Source organism: Lagenorhynchus albirostris, chromosome 19 (assembly GCF_949774975.1).
Source record: "Lagenorhynchus albirostris chromosome 19, mLagAlb1.1, whole genome shotgun sequence".
Classification (NCBI taxonomy): domain Eukaryota; kingdom Metazoa; phylum Chordata; class Mammalia; order Artiodactyla; family Delphinidae; genus Lagenorhynchus; species Lagenorhynchus albirostris.
Window position 1 is genome coordinate 13,712,496 of NC_083113.1, and position 25,661 is coordinate 13,738,156.

Here is a 25,661-nt window from a genome sequence, read left to right on the forward strand (position 1 = left end):
AAGGAAGGAAGGGAGGAAGGAAGGACGGAAGGAAGGAAGGAAGGAAGAAAGAAAAAGGAAAAAGACAGACAGAAAGAAAGAAAGAAAGAGAAGAAAGAAAGAAAAGAAAGAAAGAAAGGAAAAAGAAAGAAAGATCCAGCAGGCAAGTGAGCGGATTCGTTTCCTATAGCTCCTATAACAAATTACCAAAAACTTAGTGGCTTACAAGAACACGAATTTACTGTCTTACACTTTTGGAGGTTAGAAGTGTAAAATCCCTCTCACTGGGCTAAAATCAAAGTGTCATAGGGCTGCATTCCTTATGGAGGCTTGAGGGGAGAACCCATTTCCTTGCCTTTTCCAGCTTCTAGAGACCACCTGCACTCCTTGGCTCGTGGCCCCTTCCTTCATCTTCAGAGGCAGCGTGACATCACTCCGAGCTCTGCTGGAGCTCTGCTTCCATCCTCACATCTTCTCTGACTCTCCTGCCTCCCTCTTTCACTTATAAGGACGCTTGTGATTACATTGGGTCTACCTGGATAATCTGGAATCCTCTCCCCATCTCAAAATCCTTAGCTTAATCATATTTGCAGCGTCTCCCTTTTGCCGTGTAAGATAACATATGGACAGGTTCCAGGCATTAGGACATGGACATCTTTGGAGGGTCATTTTTCTGCCTACTACAGAGGGCAAGTTGGAAATGTGCTCTCAGGCCTCAGAGCACTCTTTGTCCCTCTCTGGTCTCTCCAGCTGTTGCTGATCTCATTTCTTTCCCCCCTTTTCCCATTTTTTTCCCCCATCCTCACAGCTTACTTTAAAACAGCTATCATCAGCTAGAGGCATTTGCTCCAAATTGCCTAATCCTTAAGAATGGTGGTCCAAGTTAAGGTCCCCTCTGATTATGTCCATTAGAAGCTTGATCAGAGTCTCCAGGTGGAGCGTCTAGAACAGCACAGTCCAAGAGAAATAGAATGTGAGCCACAAATGTGAGTCACATATATCATGTCAAATTTCCAGGAATCCTGTTTAAAAAAAATACGTTAAAAAGAAATAGATGGAATTAACTTTAATAATACATATTGTATTTAATACAATGTATTGGACATATGATTTTAGCATGCATTTAATAGAAAAATTATTAATGAGATATTTTATATTGTCTTTGAAATCTGGTGTGTAGTTTATACTTCAGGACATCTCAATTCAGACTAGCCACATTCCAAGTGCTTAATATTGATAATATTATACTGGACGGTGCAGGCCTAGAACCTAAACTCTGCGAGAGCCCCAGGGCCTAGAACAGTCCCTGGATCAGTGGGCACTCAGATTTGTGGAATGCAGGAATTAATGGACTGCTCTGTTCAGGTTTAGGCTCTTTTTCAAAAGCCCTGGGCCACTGACTCAAAGAAGGAAGCCTGGTACTTCCCTGGTGGCACAGTGGTTAGGAATCCGCCTGCCAGTGCAGGGGACATGGGTTTGAGCCCTGGTCCGGGAAGATCCCACATGCCATGGAGCAACTAAGCCCGTGTGCCACAACTACCGAGCCTGCTCTCTAGAGCCTGCGAGCCACAACTACCGAGCCTGCGAGCCACAACTACCGAAGCCCGCTCGCCCTAGAGCCCATGCACTGCAACCACTGAAGCCCGCGTGCCTAGAGTCGGTGCTCTGCAGCAAGAGAAGCCACCGCAGTGAGAAGCCCACATACCACAACAAAGAGTAACCCCCTCTCGATGAAACTAGAGAAAGCCCACGTGCAGCAACGAAGACCCAACACAGCCAAAAAAAAAAGGGAAGCCTAACTGGGGGGGGGGGAGTGGGGGGAGGGGGGAATCCTGTACATCTAATTTGCATAATCCCTCCCGGGTGTGCTTGCTCTCCAGGCAACTTCCCTCTAGTGATTTCCACTGGGTCCGCTCTTACCCAGGCAACCCTTTTTAATTTATTTTTTGGCTGTGCCATGCACTTTACAGGATCTCAGTTCCCTGACCAGGGACTGAACCCAGGCCACGGCATTGGAAGCCCGGAATCCTAACCACTAGGCCATCAGGGAACTCCCTAATCCCAGGCAACCTTGAAAAATGCACCGTTGAGCTGTGCTTAGTCCTGTCTGGAAGGTAAAGGACAGAAAGAGACTCTCCATGGAGCCAATTCCCAGGAGACCAGGGGTGGGTGGGTAAAGAAGAAAGCCCCCAAGCCAGCCCTTTGTGATCTGGTTCTGGTCCCTACTCATCTCCTGCCTTATCACATTGTTCTGGACTGAATAATGCCCTCCCCCCTCAAATCTGTACATTGAAGCCCTGACCCCCAAGTGTGGCTGAGTCTGGAGATAGGGTTTTTAGGGAGGTAATTAAGGTTAAATGAGGTTATAAGGCTGGGGCCCTAATCCAATAGGACTGGTGTCCTTATTGGAAGAGGAAGAGACATGAAAGGCATGTGCACGAAGAGAAAAGGCCACGTGAGGACACAGTGAGAAGGTGGCTGTCTGCAAGCCAAGGAGAGAGGCCTCAAGAGAAACCAACTCTTCTGGCACCTTGATACTGGACTTCCAACCTCCAGAACTGTGAGAAGATAAATTTCTGTTGTTAAGCCACCCAGTCTATGCTATTCTGTCATAGCAGCCCCAGCAAACTAACACCTACCTCATCTCTCACCAGTCTTCAATGCTGCCCTTCAACTCCACTCCATTGGTTCTGGCGTAAGCCAGTGTTCCTTCTTTTGGAGAAGAACTTTTTCTCCCCCTGGGTGATACACAAGAAGTAGCAGAGCTAGCCACTCAGCTGGGTGCATTTTGGGGAGACAGAACTGCCCCAGAATAAGTAAAGGAGACAAGCAGGAGTGCCTGCTGTATGTCAGATCACTGTCAGTCACTGACCACGTCACTCCATTTAGTCCTTAAAACAAAACACTATGAAGTGAGTACCACTGACCGCGTTTCAAAGAAAATAACTCCAACAGTGAATATTTACACTCAAAAGTGTCAAGCACTGTGCTCTGGACCTAACATGCATCACCTCATTTAATCCTCACTGCGACGGAGGAGGAGGTGGGAACCATCATTACCACCACTATTCTATAGGAAAGGCAGGCAGGCCCTGGGCAGTTCAATCTCTTGCCCAAGTGCACAGAACAGGCAACTGCCAAGTAGAGCAGTCTGACTCCAGAGCGCTCACTCCTGCCCCCTGCACTCCGCCTTCTGTCCGCGAGTTACCGGAGAGTCAGGCAACCATTGCCCAAGTCAAGCTTGCCCAGGGTTAAATAACGATCATCTGCATTGGGCTGCATGGGAACTCGGTTTCATCAAAAGTGCTGTTACATTCACTCACAGGTGTCCACCCTACGAAAGATATTGTGCTACCAATGTGGAGTCTGAAGACCAAAACCCACAGTTACTGGCTAAAAGGAGGATCAGTGTAGGGGAAGGATGGTCATGCAAATAGTTATAATCCAACTCACTGGAGGAAGATATTGAATCCAGTGGGGTCCTGTAAACAGCTCAGTGTTTGCCTTGGAAGTCCTTTTTCACGGGGGAATTTATGCTGGAGAAAAACCAAACAAGACTGGTCATAAATCACTTAATTAAAAAAAAAAGTATTGCAGTAGAAACAGAAAAAAAGCAAAATCTCTCTCTTAACCACATAACCACATAGGATCTTAATAGACTTTGAATTTAAGAACAAGCTTTGTAAATTATTACTGAATCTTTTTTTATCATCTTTATACGACTTTATAACCGACTCTAATTTTTACGACTTTATAAACCGTCTCTAATTTTTAAAGCAACCATTGCTTTTCACTTATGGATTTCATCTAAAAATATTTCAAGCCTTAAAAAAATTCAAGTATAAATATCTTTAACAGGACAAAAAAACTAACAAGTTTCATTAACACTGGAAGTGTTCTTATCTTTTTTCTCCTTGGGTGTTAAAAACTTGAGAACAGTAACTACTGTGGAATTCAAAAAACTCATTTGCTTTGAGATTGTCTTTGGCCTTCAAATCCAGCTAACATTTTATGGATTGAAAACTAACTTCCATTCTTAAAGGGGAAGCACATATTCTGATCTTCTGTTTTCCTCTGAAAAAGGAATTTATGTGCTTTTCGACAGATGAGGCAATAGTATATTCAAAGCATAGCGACTTGAGAACACGATTTGCTTTAGGAAACTCAAAAATTTCTGTATTTCTGGAACATAAAGTTCAGGAAAGGAGATGAGACTGCGCTGAAGATAACCTTGAAGAGCCTTTTATGCTACATTAAAAAGTTGGGGGACTTCCCTGGTAGCGCAGTGGTTAAGAATCCACCTGCCAATGCAGGGGACACGGGTTTGAGCCCTGGTCCGGGAAGATCCCACATGCTGCAGAGCAGCTAAGCCCATGCCCCACAACTACTGAGCCTGTGCTCTAGAGCCTTCATGCCACAACTAATGAAGCCTGCGTGCCACAACAACTGAAGCCGGCACCTAGAGCCCATGCTCGGCAACGAGAGAAGCCTGTGCACGGCAATGAAGAGTAGCCCCCGCTCTCCACAACTAGAGAAAGCCGGCGCACAGCAACGGAGACCCAATGCAGCCAAAAATAATAAATAAGTAAATAATTACATTTAAAAATAAAGTTGGAATTTCACCCTGATTGGCTGGCAGGCAGTGAAAAGGAAAAACGCTGTTTCCTCCTCTAGTCACCACTCAGCTCTCAGTACCAGTCAGCAAACCTGTGGAGGTTTTTCCCACACCAAGAAATTCTCCAATTCTCTGGGGACACCAACTGCATGTCTTAGAATTCAATTCAATTCTGACACCACCTACCTGGAGTTAGCTTGAGATCCCACCCAGGTTAAGGGCTCAGTCCCGCAAGCCTAACCCCCAACTCAGATACCTATGGCAAGCAGTGGGTCTTCAGGTTACCTGCAACCTCTGTCCCACTTGGCTACAAATCGGGGGTTCCCATCACCCCCTCCTCGGGTTCGATCATTTGCTAGAACAGCTCACAGAACTCAGGAAAACAGTTTACTTACCTGTAAAAAGGATGCACCTCTGGAATGGTTGAATGGAAGAGATGCACAGGGCGAAGTGTGGGACACAGTGAAAGCTGGCAACAGCCACTGCATTACCATAAACTCGGGTGTGGTTGAAAGGGGCTTGTGAAGAATAAGACACTCTTTTCACTTTTATCGCTCTCATCACTTAAGAAATCCAAGGGTTTTAGGGACTCTGTGTCAGGAAAGGGGACAAAAACCAAATGTATCTTTCTTAATATGAATCACAATATCACAGGCAGCTATTGAAAAAACTTTGGCAAGCGTCTGAAGTGATCGGTTATACCTATTTATAAAGTTTCTCTTGACGGCGGCCCTGAGGATGGATTGCAGAGGACCGGGAAGACCACGTGTAGTCAGCGTCGATTATGAAGCTATTGTCTCTGAGCTCCCAACCCACCCTCCTATGTTTTGCTTTGTGATGCTGAGCTGGGAAACCACATTTCTGCTTTACCAGGTGGTTCTGTTTTAGACCCTGGCAATGGGGTTTACTAGGAGGTTGCAGAAGTGGGGTGATTAACTCATCCTGGTTTTCCCAGGACTTCTCCAGTTTTAGCACTGTAAGTTCTGCTTCCTGGGAAACTCTTCCCAGGGTGCTTGGTCACCTTATGCAGAAGGGACTGACTTGCCTGCTGTTCTTGTGAGTGTTACCCAGCAACACTTCACTCTGATGGTGGTGGCAGTGGCAGCAGCAGCAGCAGTACTGTCTTCCTGTAGCAGCTGCTGAATCCAATTTGTAGTTTTCTAACTCTGGCAAAACCAGTCTCATCAGAAACAGCAGCGCCAGCTGGCTAGTGCCCCTTCTTTTGCATCTGTGTTCCCCCAGCTCTAGGTGTGGTCCCTGCTTCCTGCAGTTGCTACTTCTCTCCTATCTTAGAGCTGTAGTTCTCAGAGTGTGGTCCCCAGACCAGCAGCATCAGTATCAGCTGGGAACTTGTGAGAATTGCAAAACTCCAAGCCCCATCCCAGACCCATCAGAGACTCTGGTAGCTGTCCTCAACAGTCTGCCTTTTAACAAGTCCTCCAGGTGATTTGGCTAAGGTTTAAGAACAGCTAAGCTGCCTTAGAATTCTTTTTTTTACCCTTTCAGTTATCTAGATAACAACTTTATACCAAGTTGGCAGTTCCTTGTATTATAGTACATATGTTAAATTCCCTCTGTTAGAGTACCTGGTGTGGTTTCTCTCTCCTTACTGGACCCTGACTGACTGATCAGAGCCTGCTGCAGTAATACAAGTTAAAGATGAAGACTGTCCAAACTAGAGTATAGTGGGAGTGGGGTGGAGAAGAGGGACACACAGAAGATATTTAAAAGGTCTTGATTACTATTTGAGTAGAGGGAGGAGTCTAGGACAGCTGCCACTTTCCTGGCCTGGGTCGCAGATGGAGTGTGGTGCCCGTTCACACAATACAGGCAATGTAGGAAGAGGGATGGGGTGATGGTGGTGGAGATGATTGATTTGCTTTTGGATTTGATCAGGTTCCAATAGAGATACTCAGGTGCAGGCATCCCACCAGCAGATGGCCATAGGGTCTTGTTGTGTGTCTTTGCGTTAGAATCCGTGGGATTGTGGGGACAAAGGGTGAATTTGCTAGATATTGCCAAATTCTCCTCCATGGAGGCTTTACTTTTTTGCGTTCCACTGGCAAGGTGTGAGAACCCCTGTGTCCCCATGGCATTGCCAACAGAGTGTTGTCAAACGCTTGGAGTTTTGCTAATCTGATAAGTGAGAAAAAGAATCTCCGTGTGGTTTGAATTTGTGGTTTTTAAAAATTATGAGTGGGGTTGAGCATATTTTTGCATATGTAGAGGACATTGGCATTTCTTTTTATGTGAACTTCTTCATGTATCTTGCCCACTTTCGATAGGTTTCTTGGTCTTTTTTGCCTCAATTTTTAGATGCTCTTTATATTTTAGGGATACTAACCCTTTGTGATATAAGTTGTAATTTTTTTTCCTTCATTTTGTCATCTGTAGTTTTTAGTTTGCACCTGGTGGGTTTATGTTTTGAACCTGCAAAAGGTTTTCAATTTTGCTTGGTCATTTGACAAAATTCTCTTTCATTGCTTCTGGATTTTTTTTTTTTTTTTTTTTGGCAGTACGCGGGCCTCTCACTGCCATGGCGTCTCCCGTTGCGGAGCACAGGCTCCGGACGCACAGGCTCAGCGGCCATGGCTCACGGGCCCAGTCTCTCCGCGGCATGTGGGATCTTCCCGGACCGGGGCACGAACCCGTGTCCCCTGCATCGGCAGGCGGACCCTCAACCACTGCGCCACCAGGGAAGCCCCATTGCTTCTGGATTTTGATGACCAGTTTGGCAAATTTACCCTGTTCCCACATTCTCAGGTCATTAGGAGACTCACCAGTGTTTTATTATTTATGAGGTTGTATTTTTCCACTTAGTTCTTGGATATACTTAGAATTTAATCTGGTATCCAGTGTGAGGAACAGACTCAAACTTTTCTTTTTGTTTATCTAGTTGCTCTAATACCACTAAATTAAAAACTTCCCTAAAGTTCCTTCCTAAATTAAAAAGTATTATATGATCATGTTAATTTCCGTAAGCAATTGTTTCTATTTCTCGATTGATCTGTTTACTTATTGATGCACCAATAACACATTGTTTTATATGGTTTTTTTTTTTTTTTTTCGGTACGCGGGCCTCTCACTGCCGTGACCTCTCCCGCTGCGGAGCACAGGCTCACGGGCCCAGCCGCTCCGCGGCATGCGGGATCCTCCCGCACCGGGGCACGAACCCACGTCCCCTGCACCGGCAGGCGGACTCTCAACCACTGCGCCACCAGGGAAGCCCTATATGGTTTTTAATATCTGTTTTCTCCTCCTCCTTCTCATTTTTCAGTTTCCCCCCCCATATTTGCCTGTTTTACTTTCAAATGAACCTTATAATCAAGTTGTCTAGCTCTAGGAAAAAACCCCAATGACATTTTTATTAGGCTTGTGATACATTCACAAATGAACTCAGGGGCAGTGACCTCCTTATAACGTTGGCATTCATTTTTGTTTCCATCCTTGGAATCCGGGCGCCATCTGGTGACCACTGTTCACAACAGCAATTATTTTCTCTAAAAAAGCTGCTCAAAGCAATGAACACTTGTCACCTCACACACACTTTCTGTGAGTCAGGTTTTGGAGGGAGGCTTATCTGAATGTTCCTGGCTCGAAGCCCTGGCTCATCCTCACTGCCAGGGCCTCACTCATCAGAAGGCTTGAATGGAGCTGGGGGAATTCCCTCCCAAGGCGGCTCAATTCCACATCTGGAAGACCAGGCTGGCTTGGTCATGCCCCTCTGCATTTCCTTGTCTTTCATGACCTTGACACTTTTAAGGAGTATTTATCAGCTCTTTTATTAAATGTCCCTAAATTTGGGTTTGTCTGATGTTTTTCATGGTTGAAATGAAGTTATACATTTTTGCCAGGAACGCCACACAGATGATGCTGTGTCTTTCTCAGTGCATCATATCAGACATGTCAGTATGTCTTGTTATGGGCGATGTTGACCATCACTAGGTTAAGGCACAGTCTGCTGCACTTCTCCACTGTAAAGTTACTGTCTTTCCCTTTGCAATTAATAAGTATCTTGGGGGAGATACTTCATGACTATACAAGTCTTGATTCTCCTCAAACTTGCACCTGCTAATTTTAGCATCTGTTGGTGAATCTGGTGTGCGACAGTTGTTACTGGGGCATTTGCCTAATAGTGATTTTTCATGTCCCTTTCTCCTCTACGTCTATTAGTTGGAATTCTATTGAAAGAAAGAGCTGTTCCTTCTCCCCGTTACTTATTTGATTATTTACTTAGATCAACATGGACTCATGGATATCTGTTTTATTCTGTGGGTTAAAACCTCATATTGAGAGTCTTTTAAAGTTTTGACAGCCAGCTGGATATGAAACGGTATGCTATTATGGTTTTAATTAGAATCTTTCTGAATACTGAATTCTAATGAGGTTGGGCATCTTTGGCTCTTTCCCTTTGTGGCCTCTAGGAAATGCTTATAGCAGCTATTTTTTTTACACTTCTTATTATTAAAAAAAATTTTCTTTTGGCCATGCCGTGTGGCTTGTGGGATCTTAGTTCCGCGACCAAGGATTGAACCCAGACCCTCAGCAGTGAGAGCATGGAGTCCTAACCACTGGACTGCTAGGGAATTCCATACGCTTTTTTAAAGTTAAAAAAAAAATTTATTGAAGTGTAGTTGATTTACAATGTTTCAGGTGTAAAGCAAAGTACAGGAAAAAAAATATATATTCTTTTTCAGATTCTTTTCCATTATAGGCTATTACAAGGTATTGAATATAGTTCCCTGAGCTATACAGGTCCTTACTGTTTATCTGTTTTATATACAGTAATGTGTATCTTTTAATCCCAAATTCCTAATTTACCCACCACGCCTTTCTCCTTTGGTAACCATAAGTTTGTTTTCTATGTCAGTGAGTCTATTTCTGTTTTGTAAATAAGTTCATTTGTATCATTTTTTAGATTCCACATATAAGTGATATCATATGATATTTGTCTTTCTCTGTCTGACTTACTTCACTTAGTATGACAATCTCTAGGTCCATTCATGTTGCTGCAAATGCAATTATTTCATTCTTTTTTACAGCTGAATAATATTCCATTATATATATGTACCACATCTTTATCCATTCATCTGTCGATGGACATTTAGTTTTCTTCCATGTCTTGGCTATTGTAAATAGTGCTTCTAGCAGCAATTTTTTATTCTTCTCTTGTCTTTCAGGTCAGGATGTCAGGCTCACAGTACAGATATGAGTCTGTACTGAAATACAGGCCTGAAATACATTAGGGCTTGTCTATATGTTAAATCCAACTTCTAGGCTCCATAGTCCATCCATATGCCGATAAATCCTGTTGCAGTTTGACACTGAAATGCAGTTTGAAGTGCAAGACACGTGTGGAAGGGAGAGAGAGGCACGAGGGTTGCGTGGATGGAGAATTTGAACTGTGATGCAGGTACAACGTTGACCTTGGTTGACCCCACAAGGGGCTCTGGAGTATAGATAGCCCATTAGAGTTGTTCCCTATTTGGCACTAATTCCTGGACCTTATATTTTTTCCCCTTTCACTTGCACTCTCCCACGAGGACTTACACTCTCCCATGAGGACTTAGTGGAGTTTTCCAGAGGTTACATGTATGGTGGTGTCATTACTCTGCCAGCTAATGGAATGTGTGCATAGTTTTTTTTTTTGGTGTGTGTATTATTTTCAATAACAGCTTTATTGAGATATAATTCACATACCATACAATTTGCCTATTTAAAGTACACTATCCAAAAGAAAAAAGTATACCATCCAGTGGTTATTAGTATGTCCTCAAAGGTATGCAACTATCAGCACAATCAATTTTAGAAACTTTTCACCTCCCCCCAACGAAACCCCACACTCATTAGCAGTTACTCCCTGTTCCCCTGACCCCTAGCCCCTGGCAGTTACTAATCTACTTTCTTCTCTATAGATTTGCTTATTCTGAACATTTCACATAAAATGGAATCATTCAATATGTGGTCTTTTGTGACTGACTTCTTTTACTTAGCATAATATTTTCAAGGTTCCTCCACATTGTAGTCTGTATCAATACTTCATTCTTTTTTATTGCCAGATAATATTCCATTGTGTGGACAGACCACATTATATTTATCTATTCATCAGTTGAGGGGAATCTGGATTGCTTCTACCCCTGAGCTATTATGAATAATGCTGCTCTGATCATTTGTGTACAAGTTTTTATGTGGCCATGTTTTCATTTCTCTTGAAAAAAAAATGTATACTTCTGAGAGGAATTGTTGGGAATTCCTTGAGAGGAATTGTTAACTCTATGTTTAACCTTTTGAAGAACTTCTCAACTATTTTCCAAAGTGGCTGTATCATTTTACATTCCCGCTAGTGGTGTATGAGGATTCTGATTTCTCCACATCTTTGCCAATAACTATTTTCTGTCTGTTTGATTATAGCCATCCTAGTAGGTGTGAAGTGGTATCCCACTGTGGGTTTTGTTTGTTTGTTTGGTTTTGGTTTTGGTGGGGTTTTTTTGGCTGCACTGCGCAGCATATGGGATCTTAGTTCCCTGACCAGGGATGGAACCTGTGCCCCCTGCAGTGGAAGTTCAGAGTCTTAACCACTGAACCACCAGGGAATTCCCCTCACTGTGGTTTTGATTTGTATTTCTTTCATGGCTAATGTTGAGTACTGTTCTTGTATTTTAAATATTTATCAGTTTTAATTTCTAAAATAATAAACATTGACAGATAGAACTCACATAAATAAAAGTGCGTTGGGGTCCTCAATAATTTTTAAGAGTGTAAAGATAGCTTAAAGATTAGGCTATCTAATGGCACAAAGTTTAAGAACGAGGAATTGGCGTTTGGATTTACCAAACCCACTTGGTTCCTGACGGTGGTATCAGATATTGACTCAACCCTGTTTAATAATCTACCCACAAACTTCAGCGGCTTCACCAAACACTTAGCTTCCTGATCGCTGGACTGAGGTCAGCTGCAGTGTGTCTGATCTAGAGCGGGCTTCAGCGGGTGACTCTGCACCAGCCCCCATGTTAGCTGGGCTTGGCCCTGAGCTGTTGCTTGGATTCAGATTTATTCTGTATGTGTTTACTCTGCAGCTCAGGCTGAAGGGGGCATAATTTCCTCAAGAGCTAGAGTGTTTAACATCACTAGAGTGTTTAAAGCTTTGTGCGCCTAGGTGTCTGTTAACATTCCTCCCTTGGCCAAAGCTAGTCATGCAGCCATGCCCACCATCAACTGGGAGGGAAACTAAATTTTGCCCACTGCAGAAGTGGGAGGAGCCAATGTATGCTGATGCCTAATCCCAACCTCAGAGATAGGGGCTCTGCACTCCAGTGTACGCACGGCTGGTTTCCTTTTCCAGTCAGAGAGCTGACTTGCATCCCTCGCAGAGTGTGTCACCGTGTAGGACACCTCCCTGTGCCTGGTCCCTGTCCCTATATACCACATTCCTAGAGCTGGCTGAACCCAAAAGGTCACCTGCTGCCAAAGTTGTAAACTGGGGACCTGCAGGCCCACATTCTGTTTTTAAAAGCCCCACTTACTTGCCACATATCCAGATGGGTTGTTTTCACATGAAATCCCTATTTCTGTCTTAACTTGAGAAATTCTGAAATCTGACCCACATTCTCCCATGGTGACAATCGATTGAGCTGAGTAGTGATCACCAGCCTGACCTTTTCAGGTTGCCCCCGTCCCCTTCCCTCCTTATTGCCCTACACTTGCCTTTCTTCATCCATTTACCCTTTCTCTGTGTCCTTTGTGAGCATATTAAAAAAAAAGTGGTAAAATACACATTACATACAATTTTACCAGTTGCCAGCTTAACCACTGTAAAGTGTACAACTCTGTGACATTAAGTACATTTATAATGTGGTGCAAGCATCACCACTATCTAGTTCCAGAACTTACTCATCACTCCAAATGGAAACCTGGTACCGATTAAGCATCCCTTCCCAATCCTCCTTCCTCCCAGCCCCTGGCAACCACCACTCTGCTTTCTGTCTCTATGGATTATGAACTACTACGAATTTTTTTTTTTTTTTCGGTACGCGGACCTCTCACTGTTGTGGCCTCTCCCGTTGCGGAGCACAGGCTCCGGACGCGCAGGCTCAGCGGCCATGGCTCACAGGCCTAGCCACTCCGCGGCATGTGGGATCTTCCCGGACTGGGACATGAACCCGTGTCCCCTGCATCGGCAGGCGGACTCTCAACCACTGCGCCACCAGGGAAGCCCTCCATATATGTTTTACAATCAACGTAGCACCTTCTACAAAAATGCCTGTTGGGATTTTGATTACCTTCCATTGAATGTACAGGTAAATTTGAGGAGAATTGCCTTTCATACATTTTTGGGTCTTCTCACCCATGATTATGGCATATCTTTGCATTTATTTAGGTGTTCTCTAGCTTCTCTCAGCAAAACTGTATAATTTTTAAGCAGTAGTCCTGCATGCATTTTGTTAAACTTATTGCTATGTATTTTATGTTCTCTAAAAATGGAACTTTTCTCTTTTACAATTCATTTTCACTAGTTTGGTATAATATAAAAATTCAATTTGGGGGCATATATTGTCGTTGAAACTATAAATCTTTTCCACAAAGAAAACTCCAAGCTCAGATGGTTTCAATGGCAGTTTGACCCAGAATTTAAGAAAGAAATAATACGAATCTTACAATACTGCTTTCAGAATATAAAGAACACTTTCCATCTCACTCTATGACATCAACTTAACTGAGAATAAAACCTGAAAAAGAGATCATAAGAAAAAAAAATTACAGATCAATATCAATAATAATCATACACACAGAAATCTCCAAAAAACAATCAGAAAATGGAATTCAGCAATATATATATATATAAAGGGTAATACATCATGACAAAATGGGGCATAAGCTAGGAACACAAGGCTGGTATGACATTCTAAAATTAATCAAAGCGATTCACCACATTAAAGATGGAGGGAAACCAAAAGATCGTGTCAGTAGGTGCTTTTTATGTATTTGACAAAATTCAACACTGTTCACAATAAAGCTCTCAGTAAGTTAGTAATGAAAAAACCTTTCACGATCAGATAAGGATATCTATGGAAATGAACAGCTAACATAACACTTTATGATAAAATACTGAATGCTTTTTCCCTAAGGTCAGAAACAAGGTCCATTCTGAGTGCTTCCTCAACACTGTCCTTGCCTGTGCAATAAGGCAATTAAAGGACATAAAAGGAAATGAAAATGAAAAAGGAATTATCTTTATATTGATATGTGTCTTGATTGTGTTTATAGAAAACTCTAATTTATAAAAAAAAAAATAAACCCTTCTAGAACTAAGTGAATTTATAGCAAGGATATCAAATACATAGTCAATATATAAAAATTCTACAGGGACTTCCCTGGCAGTCCAGTGATTAAGATGCTGCATTCCACTGCAGGGAGTGCAGGTTCGATCCCTGGTCAGGGAACTAAGATCCCGCATGCCAATTGGCATGGCCAAAAATAGAAAACAAAATTCAGCATATTTTAGAGACAAGTTTTTTCTAATTTTTAAAGAACAGTTAATTTGAATTCTAAAATCTTATCAAAGAAAAAGGAAACTATAATACTGCCTCACATATGATTATAGATGGAAAAATTCTAAGTAAGATATTACCAAATGTACTTCAGCAGTATGACAAAAATCACAGTATATGACCAGAATTGTTTAAAATTCAATTTTAAATAAAAACAAATCAGTGCCTCAATAAATTTATATCAAGGAACTAATAAAAACAAATCAATACATCAATAAATTTAAGATGAGAAAACATAAGATTATACCAATAAATAACAAAATGGCCTTGGACAAAATTCAGCAATCACTACCAAACAAAGTAGATATCTTCTGGTCCCCTACAAATATTGAAGGAAATTATTTAGAGGCAACAAAGAGAATTTATCTCCAAATAGAGTGAACATTATGGTAAATGATTAAATGTTGGGAAATTTCCATTAAATTCAGAGAAATTGATGACGGCTATCACCATAATATTCAATTTTGTTCTGAAGAGTCTATCTCAAAAAGAAAAGTAAATAAAGTAATAGACATAAATATTAGAAAATAAATAAAACTTATTATTACACAATGTATAACCTAGAAATCTGTCTCATAAAAATAGAATGAGTGTTCAGTAGATACATAACTAATGCTATATTTAAGGTAGGAGAAAATAATTGCAAATGAATTATCCAGAATGCCATTCCAGTCAATTAGAAAACAAACAAACAACAGAACAATAATAATGGAGAAAGTCAAGAATTGGAAATTCAAAGTAAAGGAATAATGATTGGCCAAGAAACACGTTTGAAAAAATGTGCAACTGAAATTGAAATTTGTGAAAATATTTATTAAAACTTATACCTAACATAAGGCTGTAGGAATACTCAATTTGATAGGAGTCTAAGAGAACAATTTGGCAATATCTAATAGAATTGGAAGTGTATGTGACCTATGATCAATGTAGCAATATCTAACATAACTGAAAGAATATATAATGTATGAGCAGTTCTACTTCCACATGTGTAAAGAAATTCCAGCTCACAGAAACGAATAGTCACAGACAAGGATATTCACTGAAGTATATCTGAAATAGTAAAAAATTGTTAAACACTAAAAAAGAAGAGAAGGTTTAAATATGTCATGGTATGTTCATATAAAAAACTAAACCAAATGGGTTTTTAATTTTGTAGAAAGTATCAGCCCTACATTCAGAGGGCAAGCAACTGACTGCAGAGGAAGAGATGTGAGCAGCAGAGAAATACGTCATGCATTTCCTTTCTCAACATAGCTAAGCATCTGCCATGGTTATCTGGAGTGTCCATCTTTAGGGTCACTGTTTTTCAGTTATGGCAGCCTTGTCAGTGTGGGTTCACATCCCAAAGAAATTAGGTATTATGAATGGGACTTCCTTAGTAAAGTTTAAGATACAGTAAGATAAACTAAGTTAAGCAAATTTTCTTTATTGTAGGCCTCTTAAGTCCTTTGCTAGCGTGATAATTAACATTTTTTTCTTGGAAGGGATTTAGTATTTAGAAGTTCATAAGTATCTCTGACCACAGAACATTTTTCAAGTACCATTAAATACTACTGTTTCCAGAAACATTCTTTTAGATATGTTGGGTTAAGGCACTGCTTATCTATCTGTAATATTACAGATATGGTACTGCTGTTACTCTCCTTCGGTGTGAAGTTATATAGTGATTAAGTAGGAGGCAGCCTTTATTCTTAGGAGTTACATGATATATATATAGAGAGGTGAAATGTTATAATGTCTATATTTATACTTAAATAACACAGCAAAATTGTCAAAAATTATACCGAAGCAAACCAAATATGACAACGTTTTAACAATCACTGAATCTAGAGAGGGCATACAAGTGTTCCCTGTACTATTATTTTTTTCCAAATGGACAGTGGCCTTTTCATTGTTAGTTTCTCATTTATCATGAACTTGGGGCAGAAAAAGAAGACTGTAACACGTCTGCTTTATGGATTATAAAAGAAAAAGCTTTACAGCTCTCCCTGATTCTTCAAAAGCTTTCTCTCATAATCTCCATATCTATCAACTCTAGAGATTCCTCTCTCACGTTAGTTTTCAGAAATGACTTCTGAATTTTAGAAGTGAAAGTTTATTTTACTAAACTTTAGCCATAATTAATTATTAATTTAAGTAAACAAAATGAAAGGTAGTGGACAGTTTTTACAAATTCTTTATATTCACAGGGTCTTCCTCTCACATGAACTTACTAATATCACTAATAATAAAATAATATTTATTGAACAGTGCTCTTCTAAAGGTTTTGTTTTTTATTAACATTTCATCCTTACAAAAGTACTATTAGGTAGGTACTATAATCACCACTTTAAAACTGAGGCACAAAAGAAACTAAATAAAGTAAAATAGAATAAAATAAAGCAGAGGGGAGTAGTGTCTTGCCAATACCACACAGGCAGGGGTGGGATTATAAGAACTATAGTAAAGATTTGCTATGGCTGAAGTCTTTTCCCACATCTGTTACATTAACAGAATTATTTTCTGTTACAATGCTATATAAAGTGTGGTCCATGTACTGATGCTGGCCCACAGGTTGTTTGCTTCTGGTCTGCAATGATTTAAGGTACAGACACCAAGAGCAAACATTTAGAGACATTTACAGAAAAATGACAGAGCTAATTTATGTCTGTTAAGTCCAATAATAAAAAATTGGGGGCTTTCATTTTGTATGTTTGTTTTTCTTTCAGTTTCATGTATCTGGTAATCCAATTTCATTGTATCTTGTAAAAGTATTGGTCAACAACAATTTTGAGGGGGGAAGGGGTACCCTTTATCTTGGTTTGAGATGTACTGCAGCAGTATCATTCTCTAAAGTTAACCAAGGCTGGGTGATGCTGTAATTTTTCAACTCTTTAAATCAATATATATAGTATAAAACTACTGCTGTTAAGTTTTGAGCACGAAGCAAAAGGGATTCCTATATGTTCCCTAACAAGTAAAAACTTTCTTAAATCAATTATGAATTCTGTTGTTATAAAAGGCATTTTCTAAAGGCCACTGTATCTTTACATTATGAATGGGGGTTCCTCACTAATATGATTTCTCTGATGTAAAGTGAGTTGATCACTACGAATAAAGGCTTTCCCACATTCTTTACATTTATAGGGTTTCTCACCAGTATGAATTCTGTGATGTCGTGTAAGTTCTGACTTAACACTAAAGGCCTTCCCACATTCTTTACATTTATAGGGTTTCTCACCAGTATGAATTGTGTGATGTCGAGTAAGTTCTGCTTGAAGACGAAAGGCATCCCCACATTCTTTACACCCATAAGGCTTCTCACCTGTATGAAGTCTAAAATGTTGAGTAAGATGATATCGGCGACTAAAGGTCTTTCCACATTCCTTACATTCATACGGAATCTCACCAGTGTGAATTCTTTGATGTAAGGTAAGTTGATAACTACAAATAAAAGCATCCCCACATTCATTACATATGTAGGGTTTCTCACCAGTGTGGATTCTGTGATGTTGAGTAAGATGATAGTGCCGACTAAAGGTCTTTCCACATTCTTTACATTTGTAGGGTTTCTCACCAGTATGAATTCTGTGATGTTGAGTAAGATGATTGCTACGAATAAAGGCTTTCCCACATTCCTTACATTTATAGGGTTTTTCACCAGTATGAATTCTGTGATGCTGAGTAAGTTCTGTCTGAAAGCGAAAGGCCTTTCCACATTCTTTACATACATAGGGTTTTTCACCAGTATGAATTTTATAATGTTGAGTAAGATTGTAGCGACGACTAAAAATCTTCCCACATTCCTTGCACTCATAGGTGTTCTCATTGGTGTGAATTCGCTGGTGTGAAATAAGTTGATTGCTACGAATAAAGGCCTTCCCACATTCCTTACATTCATAGGGCTTTTCACAAGTATGAATTCTGTGATGTTTGGTAAGTTCTGCTTGAAGACGAAAGGCCTTCCCACATTCTTTACATCCATAGGGTTTCTCACCAGTATGAATTCTGTAATGTTGAGTAAGATGATAGCGACTACTGAAGGTTTTCCCACATTCCTTACATTCATAGGGAATCTCACCAGTATGAACCCTCAGATGTAAAGTAAGTTGATAGCCGCAAATAAAGGCCTTCCCACATTCTTTACATTCATAGGGTTTCTCTCCAGTATGAATTCTACAATGCCTAGTAAGTTCTGTTTGGAGACGAAAGGCTTTTCTACATTCTTTACATTCATAGGGTTTCTCACCAGTATGAATTCTATGATGTCGAGTAAGTTCTGCATGAAAACTAAAGGACTTACCACATTCTTTACATACATAGGGTTTGTCACCAGTGTGAATTTTCTGATGTTGAACTAGGTATGAGCCATGACTGAAGGCCTTCCCACAGTCATTACATTTATAGGGTTTTACACCAGTATGAATTTTCTGATGTTGACTAATATGTCGTTGTACCCTAAAGGTCTTTCCACAAATCTTACATTCATAAGGCCTCTCACCAGTGTGAATTCTTTGATGTTCAGTGAGCTGATAGTGAAGTCTAAAGGCCTTCCCACATTCTTTACATTCATAAGGTCTCTCCCCAGCATGAATTGTCTGATGTACTCTAAGGTCTCGAACACGACTAAAGGCCTTCCCACATTCATTACACTCATAGGGTTTCACACCAGAATGTATTCTCTGATGTTCAGTAAGATGATAATGAAGCCTAAAGGTCTTTCCACAATTGTTACATTCATAGGGTCTCTCCCCACCATGAATTGTCTGATGTACTCTAAGGTCCCCTACACGACAAAAGGCTTTCCCACATTCCTTACATTTATAGGGTCTCTCACCAGTATGAATTCTCAGATGTTGAATAAGGTATGACTGTTGTTTAAAAGCCTTCTTACATTCCTTACATTCGTATGATTTCTCTCTACCATGAATTTTCTGATGCAGAAGAAGAGGTATATGTTTTTGGATTATCATTTGACTAGCACATCTCATTTGATGTCCTTCTTGTCTCTCAAATTCATGTTTACACTGCAAATCATTTCTGAAAATGGTATCCTCACGGATGTAAGTTTTACTTTTGTCCACTCTCTGCAACTGAAACAGATATATTTCACAAATATCCTTTTCTGGAAATAACTTCTTGGTGACAGACTCCAAATCTGGAAAAAAAACAAAAGAAAAAACCAAGAAGGAAACAAATGCTGTGATGTGATTTTTCTATGTTGGGATAGAATAAGGGATTGCATCTCATAGTCGAAATAAAAGACAAACTAAAAACAATACACATTAGATGAAAAGGTTTAGAGCAGGGGTCTGCAAACTTTTTCTGTAAAGAGCCAGAGAGTAAAAATTTTAGGCTTTGTAGGGTATGTGGTCTTTGTTGCAATTATTCAGCTCTGCTCTTATAGCTCAAAGGCAGCCACAGACAGTATGTAATTGAATAAGTGTAGGTGTACTATATTACCACTTTATTTATGGATACTGAAATTTGAATTTCAAAAATTTTTATGTTTCACAAAATATCCTTCTTCTGATTTTTTTCAACCACTAAAAATGTAAAAACCAGTTTTAGCCTGTGAGCCACACAAAAGCAGATGGTGAACTGTTTGGCCCCTGGGCCTAAGTTTGCTGGATCCTGATTTAGAGAACTCTAAATTGTAATGCAATTTGAAAGAAGGCAAAAGACTTAATGATGTGACTCTAAAAGAGGGTAAAATAAGTGATTAGAGGAACAAGTTAAGTCAGTGGTCCTCCTACTTAGGATGGATGTAGGGGAGTTCCTTACATATACTGCTCTTCAGGCACCGACCCAGACAAGCGGAATCAAAATCTATAGAAACAAGTCCTATATATGGGAGCTCATGTTGAGAGGATTTGAATGTTTTCCCAGATTTCAGGCCTTTTCCCCACAGGCCTTGGGCCTTCGAAAGGAGCTTTCCAAACAACATCTTAGGGCCATGCCTCTCCCTGACCCAAAGGGCTATAACTTGTGACGGCATCCCCCTCGCCTGATTTGCCATCACTGACCTGTGTACCAGCTTCTTGTTCCTTCTCTCATTACCGTCCAGGGCTCTTTCTCTTGCTCCAATAAAGTAATCACGTCTGGCTTAGGAGAGGAACATCCTGCTCACGGAAAAGAAATGCCACATGATTTAGAACAAACAAACAATAAACCTTAAGTTCTAAATGACTTAATTTAGACTTGGTTACATTTATATTAAATTGTAGGTCAAAATAGTATTTGATAAAATGAAAAAAGGCCATTGAAGAATACTGACATTTACATGGACTCATGGTCACAGGACTAAAGAGGCCAGATAGGGGAGGGAAAAGGTTTGCTCTGCTTTTAAAGGCAGTATAGAGAGGGGTTGAGGACACAGACTCTGGAGCCCTATGGTCTGAGTTCAGATCCTCTGTCACCCACCAGCTGTTAATCCTTCTGTGTATTATGCTTTTATCAATGTAAACGGGCCTAATATTACCTACTTCATAGGGCTCTTGTAAGAATTAAATGAATTAATATATATGTAAGGGCTTGCAAGGATGCCTAACATGTAGTAGTATTTTTGTTGTTGTTCTTATTATTTTTTTACATAAAAGAAAAATACTGTTTCCTAAAACACTTCCAAGTTCTTCCTCAGAATTCTTTCAATAGAAAATGCAAAATTCACAGACTAGAATTTTCAAGCACAAAGTAGGTTGAAGAGAATATGTCTTTTCTCTGATGGGATATGTTTGCTTGAATTTTAAATGGATATTGTTAACCCAGTTCACCACTATATAAAATGTAGAGGTTGATCTGATCACAAAAACACAAAACCCTGAGACTAGCTAATCTCTTTTCAAGTGAGTCAGACATGAACACAGAGCAGCTACAGGAATTCTGAGCACACCCATTATATGACACCTGGCTTCTCTGATAATGTCTTGGGATTCAAATCTAGGACTAACTAATTTAGAAAAACAGGCAATTATAGGAAGGGCCAGAGGGAAGAGAGAAGGTCACTGCAGGATGGAGAAAATGATGCTTAACCAAGTGCCTATTTCCAACCCAATAATGCTCAAACCATTTCTTTCAAAATAGGGGGCAGACATTCAGCTGGTGTCTTAAAACAGAGCTCTGAAATTCAACAATGGAGAAAACTGATATTCCAGAAAACAGATTGTCAGTTATTTGCACAGATATCCTTACCCAATGAGACCAAGTTGCTGTAGTTCTCCAACATCACATCCCTGTACAAGGCCCTCTGAACAGCGTCCAGGCACTCCCATTCCTCCTGGGAGAGGTCTATGGCCACGTCCCTGAATGACAAGGACATCTGAAATGACAGATCCATGTATCATAAACAACGTTTAAAATGTATTTTCAAGATGGAAAACTGCTTTGCAATAAAGAGGCAATGATATAGCAAGCAGCAAACTGAGGTTCAAGCCCGTGATATGTAGGGAAGAATAAGAAAATCCGTGATTTCTAAAGTGGAGTGCCTATATGCTTTTAAAGAATACAGTTGGTACAAACAGAATGTCCTGTATACCATGGGATGAATGAATGAATAAAATAATCACAGGTTCCCAATGAAATGAAATCCTATAAATAAGCACACTGCCTATCACGTGCCTGCCGTTTAAGTTCTGAATAAATGTGAGTTCCATTCTCTTTTCCCTTCAAGGAATTTTTTTTTTTAAGGAATTTAAAAAAAATGAAGTAATGAATTGTTTTTCCCCAAAAGTACTCTAAAATCTCTCTCTTAGAAAATAGAACGCGATTGACATTTGATTTCCTTAAAACTCAGGTTCATCATTATGCAAGAAAATGTCATAAGCATTTTTCCTTGTTATAACAAATGACAAACGCTTTAGTTAATTTATTTACCGGCTGGCTAATCGTCCATCGTGTGAATATATCAGACTAATCCTTCTGTCATATTTAGGCATTTATTTTGGACAAGATGTCTAAGGTCTTCCCCAGTCCCATTAGCCTTTCTTCATTCCCCATAAGGGATCTGGAGGGTCTTCCTACCTGCTACCACTATCCCTCAGGAACACTTGTCTTGATCCTGAGCTGGAGGATGCTGATGTAGGATGATCCACAATGACACTGATGTCACTAGAGACCAGCACATCCTCCTCAACCACAAAATTGACTTTTGTCCTGTTATTCATCCCTCTGGGGACCCCCTGGATAGATCCCTGATATCCCCACGTGCAGGCCTCAGTCACACTCCAATCTTGCCCTATAAGTTTCTCAGGGTATGGGATCTCATCACATGCCGAACACTCAACACTAAATTCCATCTTATCAACCTGTAAAACTCAGGTCTGTGGAGTCTAATGGACCATCATCTCTGTGTCATAGAATCATGACTCTAACAAGGGAAGTTCAGATGTCTCCCTCAAGCAACTTCATCCATCACTGCTCCATCAATGCTCCTGAGAGAGACTGGGCACTTGGAGAGGTGATGAATAGGTGAACACAGGTGAGAAAGAAGAGGGGCAAAGAGAGAAAAGGGGCAAAGAAGGAGGCCACTAGGCTGTATGACACCATCCTTCACTGTGATCAGAGCAACTGGGTGCAGCTTCAGCAATCAGGTTGTCTTAGGAAGGAAGTCTCAGGATAATAAAAATGATCACAGGAATTCAAAACCACGACATCTCAAGGAGGATAAACATGAACTTACATGGGCCATGGTTGTAGAACTGCAAGAACTTGTTCTCCTCTTTGGGCTTCCTCCGCTTGAAAAGCACAGAGTCCAGAGAAGCCAGGACTGGGGGAGGAACAGGAAGCTTTGAGACCAGGCGTGTCTCAAAGAAATCCCAAAATGACTTAAGTTAACATGATCCTGTTTTGCCTTCTTTCTACTTCTACCCCACAGTGCCCCACATACAAATCAGGAGAGATAAGAGGGAGCTTGGGGCTTCCCTGGTGGCGCAGTCGTTGAGAGTCCGCCTGCTGATGCAGGGGACACGGGTTCGTGTCCCGGTCCGGGAAGATCCCACATGCCGCGGAGCGGCTGGGCCCATGAGCCATGGCCACTGAGCCTGCGCATCCGGAGCCTGTGCTCTGCAACGGGAGAGGCCACAGCAGGGAGAGGCCTGCGTACCGCAAAAAAAAAAAAAAAAAAGAGGGAGCTTGGATGAAGCCAAACCCTTCCTATACCACAGGGAACCAGCTGCACATGTGTAGATACAGAGCAGAGGCCTCCTGCATGAAGCCAGACCAGGCACTCTAGCAGAAGGATCTCTAGTCCACCCCAATTTCTGATGACGTTATCTGTAGCTGTTCCATTGGTCTCACTTTGAATCTAACATCATTAGAAAAAAAACTGTAAGTTATGAAGTTGTGAGATCCAACATGACAGCCACATATGGCTATTTAAATCAAATCAAAATTTTAAATTAAGTAAAATTAAATAAAATTAAAAGTTCGGTGTCTTCAGTTGCACCAGCCACATTTCATGTGCTCGATAGCTTCATGTGGCTAGTAGCTACCATTTGGAGAATGTAAATACAGAAGATATCCATCACCACAGAAAGTTCTACTGGACAGAGCTGGTATGAATCATACAGCCTAAATTCCATTTTTTACCGTAGAGTTCCTCTGAACTCAGAATAATTTGGTCAAAACCTGACAGAGGTTGCTAGAGATATAATATCTCCTTCCATGAATCCCCAAGGCATGTGACCTGAATTTCTCTAGTGGCTTTATTACCTCCCATCTCATGCTTATTCTGTCTACTCTGATTTTATATTATTTGCTGTATAACAAGAAACTTAAGGGATAGTAACTATGTTTCAGTGCTTGTATTCCTCTAACTACTATCATGAGATTCAGCATACTGTGAGCCCTTATGTCTGTTATTTGACCAAAATTCCATTTTTGGCAGTTTTTCTTAGCACACTAAGATACATGCACAAGATGTTTATCACGTAACAACTTAGAGTAACCAACTGTTAGAAAAATAAATAGCTACAGGAGGCAACAGGTTGCATAACTTTGGGTCAGTTATGATGGCAAACTAGGCCTTATTAATGTTGAAGAAAGACATTCATGATGAATTACTGACTGATACAGGCAAATTAAAGAATTATAGGGAATTCCCTGGCGGTCCAGTGGTTGGGACTCTGAGCTTTCACTGCCGAGGGCCCAGGTTCAATCCCTGGTCAGGGAACTAAGATTCCGCAAGCAGCACAACGCGGCCAAAAAACAAAACAAAAAAGTACGTAAAATGAAGGGAGGGATTATAATGTCATTCATAAATACAGGCTCTGTTGTCAGACTTCCAGAATGTGAGTCCTAGTCTGACAACTACCAACTTTTCAGTTAGTTTATTGATAAACCAGGGATAAGAATAGCACCTACCTCCTACAGTTATCATGAAGGTTGGGATATTACATAGACACCACTTAATGACATATAATTACTAAATAAAAGTTAGATAGTATTGTTATTAGATAAAATTATTTTCTACTTTCTTTTTTTATAGTAATATTTGAGTCTCATGCCCACTCTTTTCATGCAGCTACCAAAGAAGAGACACCATTCTTCAACATAAAGCTAAAGTAAAGAACCTAATAAGGTATTAAATGGAGAACGTTAATAAGAGGTTCAATCTTACTCTCCTGTCCTATGTAAAGATTTACATGAATATTTATAATTATTACCATCTTATTCTGTTTTCTACTATTATAAATCTGTCTTCTAAAATGTTACTTGCATTAAAAGATACTTGGACTAGAGAGTGTATTGCTATGTCCTGTGAAAGCAACTTTAAAAATCTAAAAAAAGTGTAATCTGAAGCTTATCTTATTTGATAAATTGTGCCATAATGATTACTCTGAATTGATTTATATAACCCTAAAAGGCATAAATCTGGAGATGTAAATACTTGGAAGGTTTATCAAACTAGAGGGCTTCATTGGCACTTTCCTCTTCTTTCTATATTCATGGAGGTATAAGAAACCTATGGTAGAATTACTTTTTCTAAATAGGAGTTGGGGAGTCTGTGTCCTTTGAATGTTCAATTAGAATAATTTCTGTTCTGTGCACACACACACACACACACACACAGCTGGAGAGAAAAAAATTTTGCTAAAATAAACCTCCCTAAAAAGAATTTGAAAAAGAATAGATACGTGTATATATATAACTGAATCACTTTGCTATAAACCTGAAACTAACACATTGTTAATCAACTATACTCCAGTGTAAAATAAAAAGTTTAAAAAAAGAAATTATGAGTTTGGGTTCAAAACTTCAATTCTACTAGCTGGGATCTAAATATTTTGGAACTCACTACAATTGGCTAAGGAAGAACTAAGAATGTCATTACCTAAGAAAAGACTTCTAGTAGAATTCTAATAAATCTGGCTCAACAAATCACTCCTCATGGAATTTTTGTTGTTTATTACTACAAGTTTTGTTGTCACTTTGATCTGAATGAGATGTTCCAAAATAAAATTCAAACAGCATAGTATAAAAAAAAAAAAAACTTCCCAAAGTATTAATAGTGGTGCTGGGGCTATTTAACTTTCTTTTTTATA

At 40.1% G+C, this 25,661-nt stretch overlaps 1 protein-coding gene and 1 long non-coding RNA gene across 2 annotated transcripts in view; one reads left to right on the forward strand and one right to left on the reverse strand.

Moving 5' to 3' along the window:
* LOC132509132 (uncharacterized) overlaps positions 1-21,467 on the forward strand; it is a 39,514-nt gene extending 18,047 nt beyond the window's left edge. Inside the window, exon 5 of the long non-coding RNA XR_009536917.1 lies at positions 21,205-21,467. This is a non-coding gene — a long non-coding RNA (uncharacterized LOC132509132). The remainder of the gene's footprint in view (positions 1-21,204) is intronic.
* Positions 14,974-21,457, reverse strand: ZNF546 (zinc finger protein 546). The gene is made up of 2 exons (XM_060129743.1): positions 21,313-21,457; positions 14,974-19,279 (listed from the first exon to the last, which is right to left on the reverse strand). The coding sequence occupies exons 1-2, from the start codon at positions 21,455-21,457 to the stop codon at positions 17,169-17,171; spliced, it is 2,256 nt and encodes a 751-aa protein (XP_059985726.1). The 3' UTR covers positions 14,974-17,168.
* Positions 21,468-25,661: the final 4,194 nt, after the last annotated feature.

Bases quoted from the DNA above. Each gene is read 5' to 3' on its own strand.
- ZNF546 (XM_060129743.1), bottom strand. From the start codon at position 21,457: ATGGATCTGTCATTTCAGATGTCCTTGTCATTCAGGGACGTGGCCATA. The intron at 19,280-21,312 runs GTAAGGATATCT...TTTTTTTTCCAG, and splicing joins CAGCAACTTGGTCTCATTGG to ATTTGGAGTCTGTCACCAAG.